Source organism: Oculina patagonica, unplaced genomic scaffold, assembly GCF_052425735.1.
Source record: "Oculina patagonica isolate OP01 unplaced genomic scaffold, crgOcupat unplaced196, whole genome shotgun sequence".
NCBI lineage: Eukaryota > Metazoa > Cnidaria > Anthozoa > Scleractinia > Oculinidae > Oculina > Oculina patagonica.
The window spans coordinates 1,429-13,961 of NW_027558021.1; the positions used below are offsets into that span (position 1 = coordinate 1,429).

Consider the following 12,533-nt stretch of genomic DNA (forward strand, 5'->3'; position numbering starts at 1 on the left):
CTTGTTGTTGTCAGAAGATAAAGCAGGGACTCTTAGTATCGTATACAGCTAATAAAACTTAAAACACCTTTTATATTGAGCTAAAAATTAGGCCATAAATTGTGAAAAATATGTAAACAATCGATAGCAGAACTTCTCTGTCGTGCGCACGACCGTGCGCACTAGCCCATATCGACGCATGCGCACGCAAAATGCCCTCCTGCTTGAAAAAAATACCTTAAGCTTTTAATCTCTTTCTTATAGAGCCACGAAGACAACATTGTACATATTTGCATGATATGTAGACGATTTAAATGCTGTGGAAGATAACAATATGAACTCCTCATTGTTCCTGGTTATCTGAAGCGCTGCGTTTTGTGACTATAATACCAAGTTGTATCATTTCTTACACACAGTGATTTGAGTTGTAAGGCGCAACAATATTGAACTATATGCCGCCTAAAGTAATTTTATTCCAATTAGAATGAACTACTCAAAAGAACACATTGCTTTAAAGGACGTTATAACTAGACTCATGTAAGAAACAAAGACCTCTTTCATGAAAACACAAAAGGAAGCCGTCAAAATAGAGAAGTCAAGCGTGTTAGAAAGATTATCATCCTTTGATCAAAACTGGCGGGAAAGCCAAACATAATCAGCGGGATATTGGCACCTTGGAAAACGAAATACCTAAAGTTGAGGTCGTTTTTTTAATTAAGTTTCTTTACCCCCCCCCCCCCGCCCCCCCTCCTCCTCCTCCCACCCCATTCCTCGTCATCGACCCCAACAGCTTTTAAAGCATCAGTTAAAGATGATTTCCAGTCCGTACTGCGCAGACTCAGGATTTGTTTTCATTAACTCGGAAAAGAGTTGCAAAGGGCGAAGTGAATTCACTCCTTCCATCCTTCACTCGATTCCTGTAAACATAGGCACGCAATACGTGCAAGTGTTTTACGGCCTCTAGAGAATTAGACCTGTCCTCTGATAGCCTACATTTCTAGTTAAGTTGAATAATATTAACATGCCCAATTACCAGCCGAAATATTGTATTAATGCCAGTTTTCTTGAAATACCGTATTTATTCAGCTTTAAGCCGAGACTCTAAACGTTTGGTTTTTAGAAACAGTTAGACTCCGACGACGACGACCCTGGAGACCCAATTTTTTTCGTCGCAATCTCTTCTACAATAATTATTTCTGCCTGAGACTGTTTCTGTTCCTTTCCTTCTGTTCCTTTCTTTAAGTTTAGTTAATTTGTAGAATCATAGACTACGAGCAGTCCCTATTTTTTCGCAGAGTTCGAAAAAAAATTCGCTTCAAACTCGACGGACTCTGCGAAAAAATAGGGACTGCTCGTAGTCTAGCAGAATCACTGCTAACGTGACTTTTCAAGAGAAGGAGGGTCAAGAAGGAATCGATCTATTTGACTTGTTGTCGCGACACCAGAAACTGGCCAATCAGAAGCGTTCGTTCCCACGCGCTTGGTAAACATTGTAACACGATCTGACAGAAATCGGCTGCATGTAATATTTTTGTTCAAAAGCGAGAACTTAAAATACCACGACTTCTCTCACGTTCTCTGCTAAAAGAAACCACTTCAGAAGAGTTTGATTGGATTGAGGATACTCGACAAATACTGGTAACAGCACATGTTTCGTTTTGATGACATTTAAAGTTCACCCGCTTGATCTGCTTGATCTTAGCCTGCGTAGCAGGCGTCTGAGTAGTTTTTATAGCGCGCGTATGGGAGAAACGCGAAATGCGCGGCTTAAACGCGCTGAAAACTACACAGACGCCTGCTACGCAGGCTAGCTTGATCTTTTCGCTAGCATCTGAAGATTCACTAAATCATCATCAAACATCCCGTATTCTCTGGCGATTTTGCAGTTGTTCTGAACTGTCTCTACCTCGGCGACAACTTTCAATTTGAAGGTTTAGTTCTTTGAAAACCAGTAGCTTTTGGCATGATGATCGATAACTGCTTTTCGGAAGAATGCGTGATTGTTTGAGATGGGATTCTGAACTCAGGTGAATGTTTTGTCACGCTTGTGTACGGTTCTATTAATAAATTCATTCTTTATCAGTGATTTGTTGTTTTTCAATAACATAGTTGTGATTTAACGAATATGTTGATTCGCTGCACGTGGATTGTTTTATAGTTTGAAGGAAAAATCAGGTCTCGGCTTACAGCCGAGTGATTTGGGTTTATTTTTTGTCAGAGTCTAACTGGTTCCAAAAACTAAAAGTCTAGGGTCTCGGCTTATAGCCGAAAAAATACGGTACATGCATGCTTAACTACCAGCCGAAATATTGTATTAATGTCAGTTTCTTGAAATAGACCAAAACTTAATTTTTCTAATGATATTATTATTTTGCCTAACCTTCAAAAAACAAAAAGGAAAAATAAAAAGAAAGAAAACAATTTGCAACCGATGGGAACTCTATCACTTGCCCTTTCGGCCTGCTCTCGATGAGCAGCTAGATGACAATGAAAACTAAACTAACATTTGTTTTAGCAAATCTCTCCTTGTCAGTTTGTTGTTTTCGATTCTTGTTTCATAATAACTTTTCCGAGTTTAGTGGCTCATAGCCACTTTGAATAGTTATTTTTGTTTTGAATTCGTTGAAACGTTACACTTCGGTGATAGCGTACATGAAGTTTTTTAGTTCGCCATTACGGATCGTTTCGTTCAAGAATTCACGATGAGCTAAAACGTCCGTTTGAAATACCGTCGAGCTTCTTTTACTCGTTATTATTGTTTTGCAAGGATATCTGGCGTTAATAATGAAGAAAAAGGTAAGTTTTGTCCCGGAATTTTTATTTTTTCTAGTAAACATTCTTCTGTTTGTGAGACTCACTTAAGAGACTCACAAACATTGCAGGCGGAGATTGCGCAGTACGGACTGGAGGTACTGATGGGCTGTACTGTTTTTAAAACTTAAGCCGGTTACAGTTTAGACACTTCATTGTACACGATGAATATTTGGTTGGAAAATATCTTGCCTTTATCAACAATATATACAGGTCATTTAGTGACTATTTATAGTAGCAAGAGACGAATTTCTTATTTACACTTGCTCGTTTGTGCTGTTTTTATTTTTTTGCGTAGCTATTCACCTAACCCCATTCTGGTTAACAATTTAATCACATCGATTGGATTTTTTCTTACAAATTTTTCATTCAATCTTTGCTTTTTGCTCTTTAAAATAGTAATTAAAAATAGCCTTCAAACAGTAAAATATACACATTGTCCAAAACTTACTATTAAGGATCAGTTGCAGCGCCGACGGCACTCTCTCATGACTGACAAATCTAAAAAAAACATTTTTATATTCATAACCGTTTTGTGATGAAGCTACAACAAGACTGGTGCACTTCAATTTGTAATCTCTCTCCATCTTCTCTAATCTTAACCATTCTATTTGGTTTATTGTATCCTCTCTGGCGTGTTTCTACACAAATAAACTGTAATTTTGAGGATTCCCTTCGGTTTGAAGGCATTTTTTGTACATTAATATATTATAACGTCGCTTCTTTAAGTTGATAATGCTTGTGTCGTTACAGAATCCGCTCTACTTGTGTCACTCAAGTATTCGCACGATTCCCGTGCATGCTTCGAGAGGTGCATGGCTTGTGAAAATGTCATTCCACACTTCTCGCAGCTAAAGGGTTTCTCTCCCATATGGGTCCGCACGTGGTTGTTCAGCGTTGTCGCGCCAACAAACGTGCGCGAGCAGAACCCGCACTTGAAAGGCCGCTCAGTAGTGTGGGAAACTACATGCGCGCGCAGGTCTGAGGAGTTGGTGAAAGTATTACTGCACTGTCCACACTGGAAAGGCTTGTTGGGCTGGCACGGACACACGTGCATTTGTAACGCCACTCGTTGAGTAAATGTCTTGTGACATTGCTGGCATCGCCACGAGGTTAGCTCGCTTACTGGACTGGTGGGACTTGGCACCTTGTTGTTGCCAAGGTTACTGGCGTCACTATCTACATCACTGGTTGCAGGTGACCTTTGGTTACGAAGAACGTTGTCGGAAGATGCTCGTCTTTGGTGCAAAGAGTAGGTTGGGATAAGTGGTGGGAGTTTCTTTGTATCTGTTGCTGACTGTCTTGTTTCTGAAAAAAAAAAACCCGGTATATCAACATTAACAAGCAATGTAGCAAGGCTGATACTACGTGAACAAGTAGTCTCTGCGAGACACCAACAAGAATAGAACCGATAAAGCAGGGTTGCACCCGTGGACATCTGTTTCGTCCTTTTTGGGACTCGTCAGCACGGTCTAGCAAATCTTAATGACGCCAGCTCGAGAGCCAACGCAAATAAATTGCACAATACCCCATACACTATATCAAGTTTCATACTTTGAACTCACTTGTCCCCTCGCCCCCTTGCCCCCGCGCTGCCACACCACGTGTTTCAGGGAGCAAGAAGACAGTGTCACGATGGTGTCTTGCAAAGCAAAATTACATGTGGATGGTCATAGCCAGTCCAAACATTTAAGCACATGGCCACAACCATGCTTAAATACATCACAGCGTGAGCATATCGGATCTTATAAGACCTACAGTCCTAAAATACGTAAAAGTAAAACTTAAAACAGCAAGCGACTGCCAACGATAAGAGGATCATATTTTATACCGTCCAAATCTGAAAATAAATTTCCACTCCACGCCAAAAATAATGCCTACCTCCAAATCTGCAACGTCCAAATCATGCAAACTTCATGAATTTCGCTTTAGCATAGTAGTACTTTCCTGTTTAATGCCTTCAGATTTCGTTTACTCATTAAAATTATTTTTCCTTTTTATTCAACTACCTTGACAAACTCGAAGAGGACTTCTACTCGGAGTGAGCTGGGAGTTAGTAACCGTTCTCGTATAGCGAGTTGTATCCTGAGGTTTGATTTGTGATGGCACTGGATTTGAAGCTCGACTAGACTGTTGGAATGCCGTGCCATCTTGTTTTCTGTCGAGTGTAGCTGTGAATGTAATTTTATTGACAGTTGAAAAGTTAATTACTGTCTTATTAATTATTATTATCAAGAGACAGATAGATCTAGACTGACTGACGTATTGGTAACAAGGAGACTGACTGACTGACTGTTTGATTACTTGACTAATCGACTGACTGACTGACGGACTGACTGACTGACTTACAGATTACTTGAGGCTGACTGACTAACTAACTGACTGACTGACTGACTAACAAACGGTCTGACTGACTGACCAATTAACTGACTGACTGACTGACTGACTAACAAACGGTTTGACTGATTATGTGAGAGAATTAAAAGGGAAATATTTTCATTGTATTATCCGACTGACCTGCTGTAGGTGTGGTAGGTATAGCGTCGACCTGTACCCCGAGAGGAATGCCCATGTACATTGGGTACTGTTCATCGTACCATACAAGTAGCTCTGTGCCGGTAGGAATGTCTTTGAATGCCCGGTAGTAAATATTTCCGTTATACTGAAATGCGAAAAGGTTCTGTTCACCCTTATGCCTTGCGCAGCGGATAAAACGCATCCAACTTGAACAGTTCTCGTCTCTCCCGTCAATGTAATGAGACAAGGTAGTACCCTCATATATCTGTGGAATAGAATTAACTTAGATCAGAAATCTTCAGTGCTTGAGGCGCGGTAACCTTATGGTTAGCGCGCCGGACTCCGGATTGAGCGGTACGGGTTCAAGCCCTGGCCGGGGTTAGTGTGTTGTGTTCTTGGGAAGATACTTTACTCTCATAGTACCTCTCTCTACCCAGGTGTATAAATGGGTATTAGCGAATTGATGCTGGGGGTAACCCTGCGATGGACTAGATGGATACAGTGCTTGGCTAGCCAATCTATGGAAATATAAATGTGATACAGTCGAAGCTCTCGTAAGCGGACACCCTCGGGACGCGAAAAAAGTGTCCGTAACTGGAGCTGGCCGCTTACGAGAATGGTTCTCATAAGCGGCCACTAGAGGTGTAAGGGATAAATGGCCGCTTACAGGAGCTTGCCGTAAGTGTAAGTGGTGTTTCGAAATGTAACCGGACGTGGATGACGACAAAACAAACACTGAAATATGTTACTGTAATTACTGTAAAATCATTGTGACGAACGGTGATGTAAAGTTGATTGGTAACAACAAGATACAGAGGTTTTTAATAGGATTTTCTTTGGGGTGTCCGCTTACGGGAGCTCAAAAACAAAGAAAAAGTCTAACTCGTTATCTCTGAAAGTGTCCGCGGCCGCTTACGGGAATGTCCGCTTACGAGAATGTAAAAATACAGAGTTTGTATGGGAGTTAAAAACGGGGTTTCAAACCAGGCGGCCGTAAGTAGAGCTGTCCGCTTACGAGAGTGTCCGTTAAGAGAGCTTCGACTGTATTTGATGACAAAAATGATTTGATTATGAGTGACCAAGCTATCAATCGACATTGTATGAGAAAATTTTAGACGATATAATGCTCAAAACAAAAAAAGATAAAATGAAAGAGCTCTTGGAAGCTGAAAACCGAAAATTAAGTCTAAGTTATGATGCGGCGAGGGTAGTTCTGAAAACGACTAAGTTTTTGGTGGAAATAAAGAAAACAATTCTGCTTTCTTCGTCTTTTAGCTCAGGAAACGACCCACCACAGTAAAAAAAAAGGATCCATTCGTGTTGCAAAGCATTTAGAAAGAGCGCGTTTTAAGACGTTTATCTCACCTCCCACATGTGTGACGTGTCCATTTGTTGTGTGACGTCACAGGGACGAATTCTTTTGCCTTCAAAAGGACCAATCCACGTACCAGTAGGAATGAGTTGATTAGTGTACACACCGTACCCCTCCCCTGCTGAGTTAGAGACGTCTAGTCTGCATTCCGGTGGTAGTGACTTGAAAGCGTAGCTGAGCCGTCCGTCAGTCAGCGGTTTTGTGGGTTGCCTGTGCATGGGACATGCGCCATGTGGCATTGTTTGACAAAGTTCACAAGCTGAAGGGAAATATCAGTTAGTTAAACTGTTTGCGAAATTCGGCAAAACTGAGCTCCTGGCTTTAATAATGGCATATAAATAACTTTGTTAACGTATTTTAATTAATCTACTTTTGAAAATTGACGGGAATGGAAGGGCAAACTAACGAGAAGAAGAAGGTAACGTTTCTTGAAAACAAAACAAAAATAAACAGGAATGACACAGAGTAATTGTTCTCGTGACAAAAAGAGCAAAATAAAGAATGGAGGAAAACAGGAAACAACCCCTGCAAACCATTCGATAATAACAACCTTTCATATCCACCCACTTCTGTCGGGATATCCACAGGTAACTTACAAACTGCGATAGTTTGTAACTTTTAATAAATGTTGTGAAACTGAGAAAGTTATTAATTTTTTTTTAAATATTTTCATGTAAACACGAAGGATTCAGCATTTTGAGTCAAACTAATATAAATTAAGGTATGGAAATTAGGGCGTCATTTTATTAAGGACCATGAAATAAACGCGAATTTTAGACATTTGCGTTAATTTCTTGAAGAGTTAATTAATTTCTTGCAATAATTATTCTATTTGATAAAAACAAATCTCCGTAGGCGACCGCCCACTTGGCGAGTCAATGTAGGGAGGTGGTGTTTAAAACTTCTAGCAATTTGGCTGCATGGCAGAAAATTTGGGAGCTTTCACATGTAGTCCGCTCTTAAGACTTGATGGGATGGTTACTTAGATTTTTGACGTTAATTGGAATGCTTAATTTCTACAACTTAACCTTTAATTTTGATCACTGTGTGACGTTTATTTCGCCTTGAGCAATGTTTTTTAACCGTGCCGTATTTAAACATTCCGCCAATGCGCTCGTGCGATGAAGTTTGTGATTTACTTTAAATAGTGTAGTCTGTTTAAATATTTGCTTGGATGACATGTAAAAATCAACCACTTTCACAGAAAAATTGTCATGAAATGATTTATTAGAACTGCCATTGGGTAAAATTAGAACGAGGTTTAAGATTTTTAATGGCACGAAAGTGGCTCGTGGACCGAGAAAGATCTGCACTGAATCACTGAGCCATGAATTTCACTCCGGATTTAACTGTTTTGAATTTTTCGCATAAAATGTATATTGAAGGATGTGAACCCGAACAACTGAGCAAGCTGCAAGAAACTCAGTAGAATTTTCTTAGTGAGAGATATAAAGGACAAAGGAGGTTAAAGCATAATCGCAATAAATAGCACTAAAACATTGTATTCAGTTTATTTATAGTAGTAGTCATTTGAATAATAAGTCAATAAGTCTTTTATCCAAGACTGAAAAGATAATAATAATAACAATCTTTTAAGATTAGAACATTCTTATACATCATAATAAACAGTAGCACGTGAAAGTTCTGCTCAATAGCTTTTTCTGAATGATCTCACACTAGGGTTTCAGCTATAGGCTTGAAAGGTGGAATCACCTTGTACAGAATGACATACGGTATTATGAAAGTACTGCTTAATAGCTTTCATGTGAATGGTCCAACTCTAGGTTTTTTTCAGATATAAAAGTTAGAACCACCATGTACAGCATAGTAAACAATACCACATGAAGCGACTGCGCATTAGTTTTTATTGAATATATAAGGTGACACTCGAATTTTGCATAACTCAGTATCAAACACTCGCTCGTAATGGAATAAAAATCGTGCCACATTCTCGCTTTTTTGTGGTTTGGTTTGATTTTTTTTATCGCTGCCGCATAATTCTAGGTTATTACCATCAAATTTGTTTTGCAGTCAGTGCAAGGTAGTTTTATTTAAGCAAGTGGAGCTGATTATTAAAGTATCAGTGGCTATATTAACATCGACACCGCCCAGAGTGGCCGCCTCTCAAAAATCGATCGCACGTGAAAGCTGTTTAAACTCCTACGATCAACCCACATCAACTTACAAAATGAATGGTCGCCTACTACGAGGTCAGTCGATGGTACAATGTAATGTGTATGGAAATTTTGACCATTTCCGGTGCCTACCGCCCCCGAACTGTCCCCTGCGATTTGGCACAAATTTAGATTCTAACCAAAAACAAGCCGCTTAAAGCTTAAGCTCATTTGATGTACTTTTACTAAATCCAATCTTAATGTATGTAATGTCTCGAAATGTCTGTCGCTTCTCGATGTGTCTGAGTGCCAGTGACTTGTTGAACCTGTTCTCAACGTGTTCTTTTTTGCGCGTTCGCGCGTGTAGTGCTAGTTCAACTTTCGCCCACGTTTTCCGGTGTACGATAAACCTTTTATTAAAAACTACTGAATGACAGTAATTTTTTAAAGTGAATAACCATCAATCAATCTCGGCTTGGTATGAAATAGAAGGAACACTGTTTGTGAACGCGTTTGTTTTGCGACACGCGTGTATACACGCAAAATTTCCACGCAGTCGCGCGTGACTGGATTTGGTTTTTGGTGAACATGGCACGAAACAGTTTTAAAATACACAGCTAACCTGTATTAATTCTCTCGGCTGTTCCGTACTGCGCTATAGCCTGAGTACCGCGACCTTCATCCTTGCTGACCTGCCGTGCTGTGTTCTTCCCGTAAAGTACTGTGAACACGTCATTGGGACTGAAATATCTTGCGTTATCATGCGAAGGCCCGGGCTCTAAGCTGGACGGCATAGCAAGCTGATTTAACTAAAGAAACAAGTTATGTTATTAACACAAAATAATTATACCACGGTACAAGTTAACTCTCGCTTTTAACTATAAACTACCTCAGTCATTTCATGCAAATCAGTTGGCGCTGACTTGGAGTAAAGTAAAACCGCCGGGAACATGCTTGATTTCAATAAATCCATAGTCAACCAACTTTGCACTTGTTTGATATTGGCGACTTGTTAAGGTCAAACAATTATCCATGTATCTTAAAATCTTGAAACAGAAATTGGAGATTTGTAAATTTAAGATGATGTAGCCGTGTTTTCCACCCTTTTTGCCGGAATAATTGTTTCCCTCCGCTGGAGTTCTAACGAAGCCCGTTCAATGCGGAAAATTCTTATCTATTCTCTCTGATTTCTATTCTCTTACAAAGTACTTACCAAGTTTAACTCAAGCCTTCGTTTAGCCTCTTCGCTAAACAAGGAAGACATTTCGACAGAAGCAGAAGGTCTCTCTTGCCAGTTTCAGCCAACTTCAGTCTTATCACTGTAGGGTTAATTTTGTCCGGTGAACATACAAACAAATTGAATACGACTGAAGGGCGTTGATTTAAAGTTCTAAAATGTTCTTTTCAGACTAAGCTGTCATTTATCCACGCTTGGTTTGAAAATAAGCTGTTTGGAGTGACGTGATTGGTTCGTTTTAGCCTTTACTCCTGTGGCCTTTTTTTCATTGTCATTACAAAGTTAGTTGAATGTGAAATTTAAATCTTCTAAGAGTGATGAAGTAAAAAAAATCCCGCACTAAACTACAATGACATGTCCTGATTTGTTTAGTTAGCCTGTGTACGGTAGAGTAGGCGTTATAAAGTTGTGGTGGAGTATATTTCGCTTGCATTTTTGTGATCTCTTTTCATTGCCGTGTCCTTTAACCCAAAAGTTTTGCATATAACGCTGGTTGGTTGGTTTATTGTTAAAGAATTTCTAAAGCCATTCAAGCATAGAAAGTGTTTTTCCACTAAATAAAGTGCACGGTGATCCATAGCTTTCGCTGCATCAAATATGGTTCAATAATTTAGTGCGTATGATATGAAGTTCTTGGATGTTAGGAATCGGTTGATAAAAATAATTTAGAGTTTAGAATAGGAGGACAGGAAAAGGTCACTTATTATGTTGAAGCAATACTCATTTGCATAACAAGCGAATTATGCAACACTGTGCCACAAAGTACATAACTCTTGAAACTCGCTTGAATAAGAAAATTAATGACTTCTTAGGCCTCCAAAGCAGATTGAAAACATTTTGACGTCCGTGGAATGGTTGAGTGCATTGAGCTTATAAACTTCACACAAAAGAATGGTCTTTTTGTTCACCTTTAATCAGCAAGTTATGGCGGCGCTTTGAATGTCGATGGCTGATAAATAAGTCTATAGATGTCGCTTGAGAATGATTCTTTTCAAATTTCCTTTTAACTAGGTTATACGGTATTTGACAAGAAAGGTTTGTCTGTGTAAGAAATAGGAGTTGTACGTTAATGCGATAAAGTAGTGGTCTTGGAGCTGAATTTTTAAAAGAATCGATCAATTGTGTTTAGTAACAAAGGCTGCATTCCAAAGTCTTTCTTTGTAAAAACGAACTTTCCAGAATCCCAACAGACACTTGCCAACAGCTAGATTTCTGAACGAAAGAAGATAAGAAGGATAAGGAAAAAGTTAACTATTGAAATCTTAACAGAGATACATGGAAACGTATAACAGCATATAGTCATAACAGCCGATAGTCCAGCTCAGTTTCGAGAATTTTCGGTTTGATCGAAGTAGTTATGTCACACATCAGTAAAATTTAATTTAGATTGAACTGGAAATTGAGAAATGGGAGAGAGTGTTTAGTATTAAGAGGAAAATTCAGAAAAAATGGATATTCAGCCTGAGGTATATTAACAAAACTGACTGGTTAACTCGGAGGTGATTAGCAAAGTACTTTTCACGTCCGAGCAGCTGAAGAGAAACAAACTGCCTTCGTGCGTGGCTTTGTTTACTGCAAGTAATGTTTTAGTCCGCTACTGAGTTATTCAACTTGTGTGGTATATACTAAAACAATAATTCACCTCAGTGTCGGTGAATGTGGTGGATATTTACCTCCACTCCGGTGAATGATTGTTTAATATAACAGAAAAGAAAAGCAAATAATACACACTACAAGGAACAGTCTGCGTTCGAGCCTAGTGGCCCATCGGGCCTGAGTTTATCCCGGTTTCCGTTGCATGGAGCGACTAGGAATATTCTTCTCCCCCCTCGATGGGAGGCTAGTCCATCGCAAGGCTATCCCCCCCCCCCCCAGTATTTAATTCGCCTGGTACCCATTCATACACCTGTAAATGTAAATGTAAATTATTTACCCATGTTACACAGAAGAATAGTTTTTTTAAGGTTTTTAAATTAGTGAATGATCCCCTTTTTATTCAAATTTCATTATATGTATATATATTGTAATTTTATTTAATAATTTTTAAATTTTTAATTTTTAAATTAGCAGGACCCCGTTGATAACAGTACGCATGTACTGAAGGATTATCCTGGATAAACATTCGCTTATTATTATTATTATTATTATTATAATAATAATAATTTTATTTCACGTAATCATTAAAATACAAGCACTGATAAAAAAGGATTAAGAATTAAAAAAAGCTATATAAAAAAATACAATGTGTTCGTATAAGCGACAATTAAAATCTTAAAATCATTTATAATATGTAATTAATTTTTTCTATATTTTAAAATCAAATTTTACAAATGGTGATTATTAAAAGAAAAGAAAAGCTAATAAAAAAATTTATACGTATTATTCTCGCTACAAATATAATTTAAGAGTCTTTAGGGAAACTATTGGATTAGTGCCCCACCTTTCTCTATTTCTATATCAATGTCATTATTATTATTAATGTTATTATTATTATTATTATTAT

The 12,533-nt window shown here is 38.6% G+C and overlaps 1 protein-coding gene across 1 annotated transcript; it reads right to left on the reverse strand.

Moving 5' to 3' along the window:
- Positions 1-2,589: 2,589 nt before the first annotated feature.
- Positions 2,590-10,155, reverse strand: LOC144640131 (putative histone-lysine N-methyltransferase PRDM6). The gene is made up of 6 exons (XM_078499340.1): positions 10,007-10,155; positions 9,416-9,602; positions 6,673-6,938; positions 5,308-5,572; positions 4,800-4,961; positions 2,590-4,098 (listed from the first exon to the last, which is right to left on the reverse strand). The coding sequence occupies exons 1-6, from the start codon at positions 10,055-10,057 to the stop codon at positions 3,515-3,517; spliced, it is 1,515 nt and encodes a 504-aa protein (XP_078355466.1). The 5' UTR covers positions 10,058-10,155; the 3' UTR covers positions 2,590-3,514.
- Between the last annotated feature and the right edge of the window lie 2,378 nt (positions 10,156-12,533).

Coding starts and splice junctions, on each gene's coding strand:
- LOC144640131 (XM_078499340.1), bottom strand. CDS start 10,057: ATGTCTTCCTTGTTTAGCGAAGAGGCTAAACGAAGGCTTGAGTTAAAC. Junction 9,603..10,006: donor GAAGGCTTGAGTTAAACTTG/GTAAGTACTTTG, acceptor TTGTTTCTTTAG/TTAAATCAGCTTGCTATGCC. Junction 6,939..9,415: donor AGCCGAGAGAATTAATACAG/GTTAGCTGTGTA, acceptor ATTTCCCTTCAG/CTTGTGAACTTTGTCAAACA.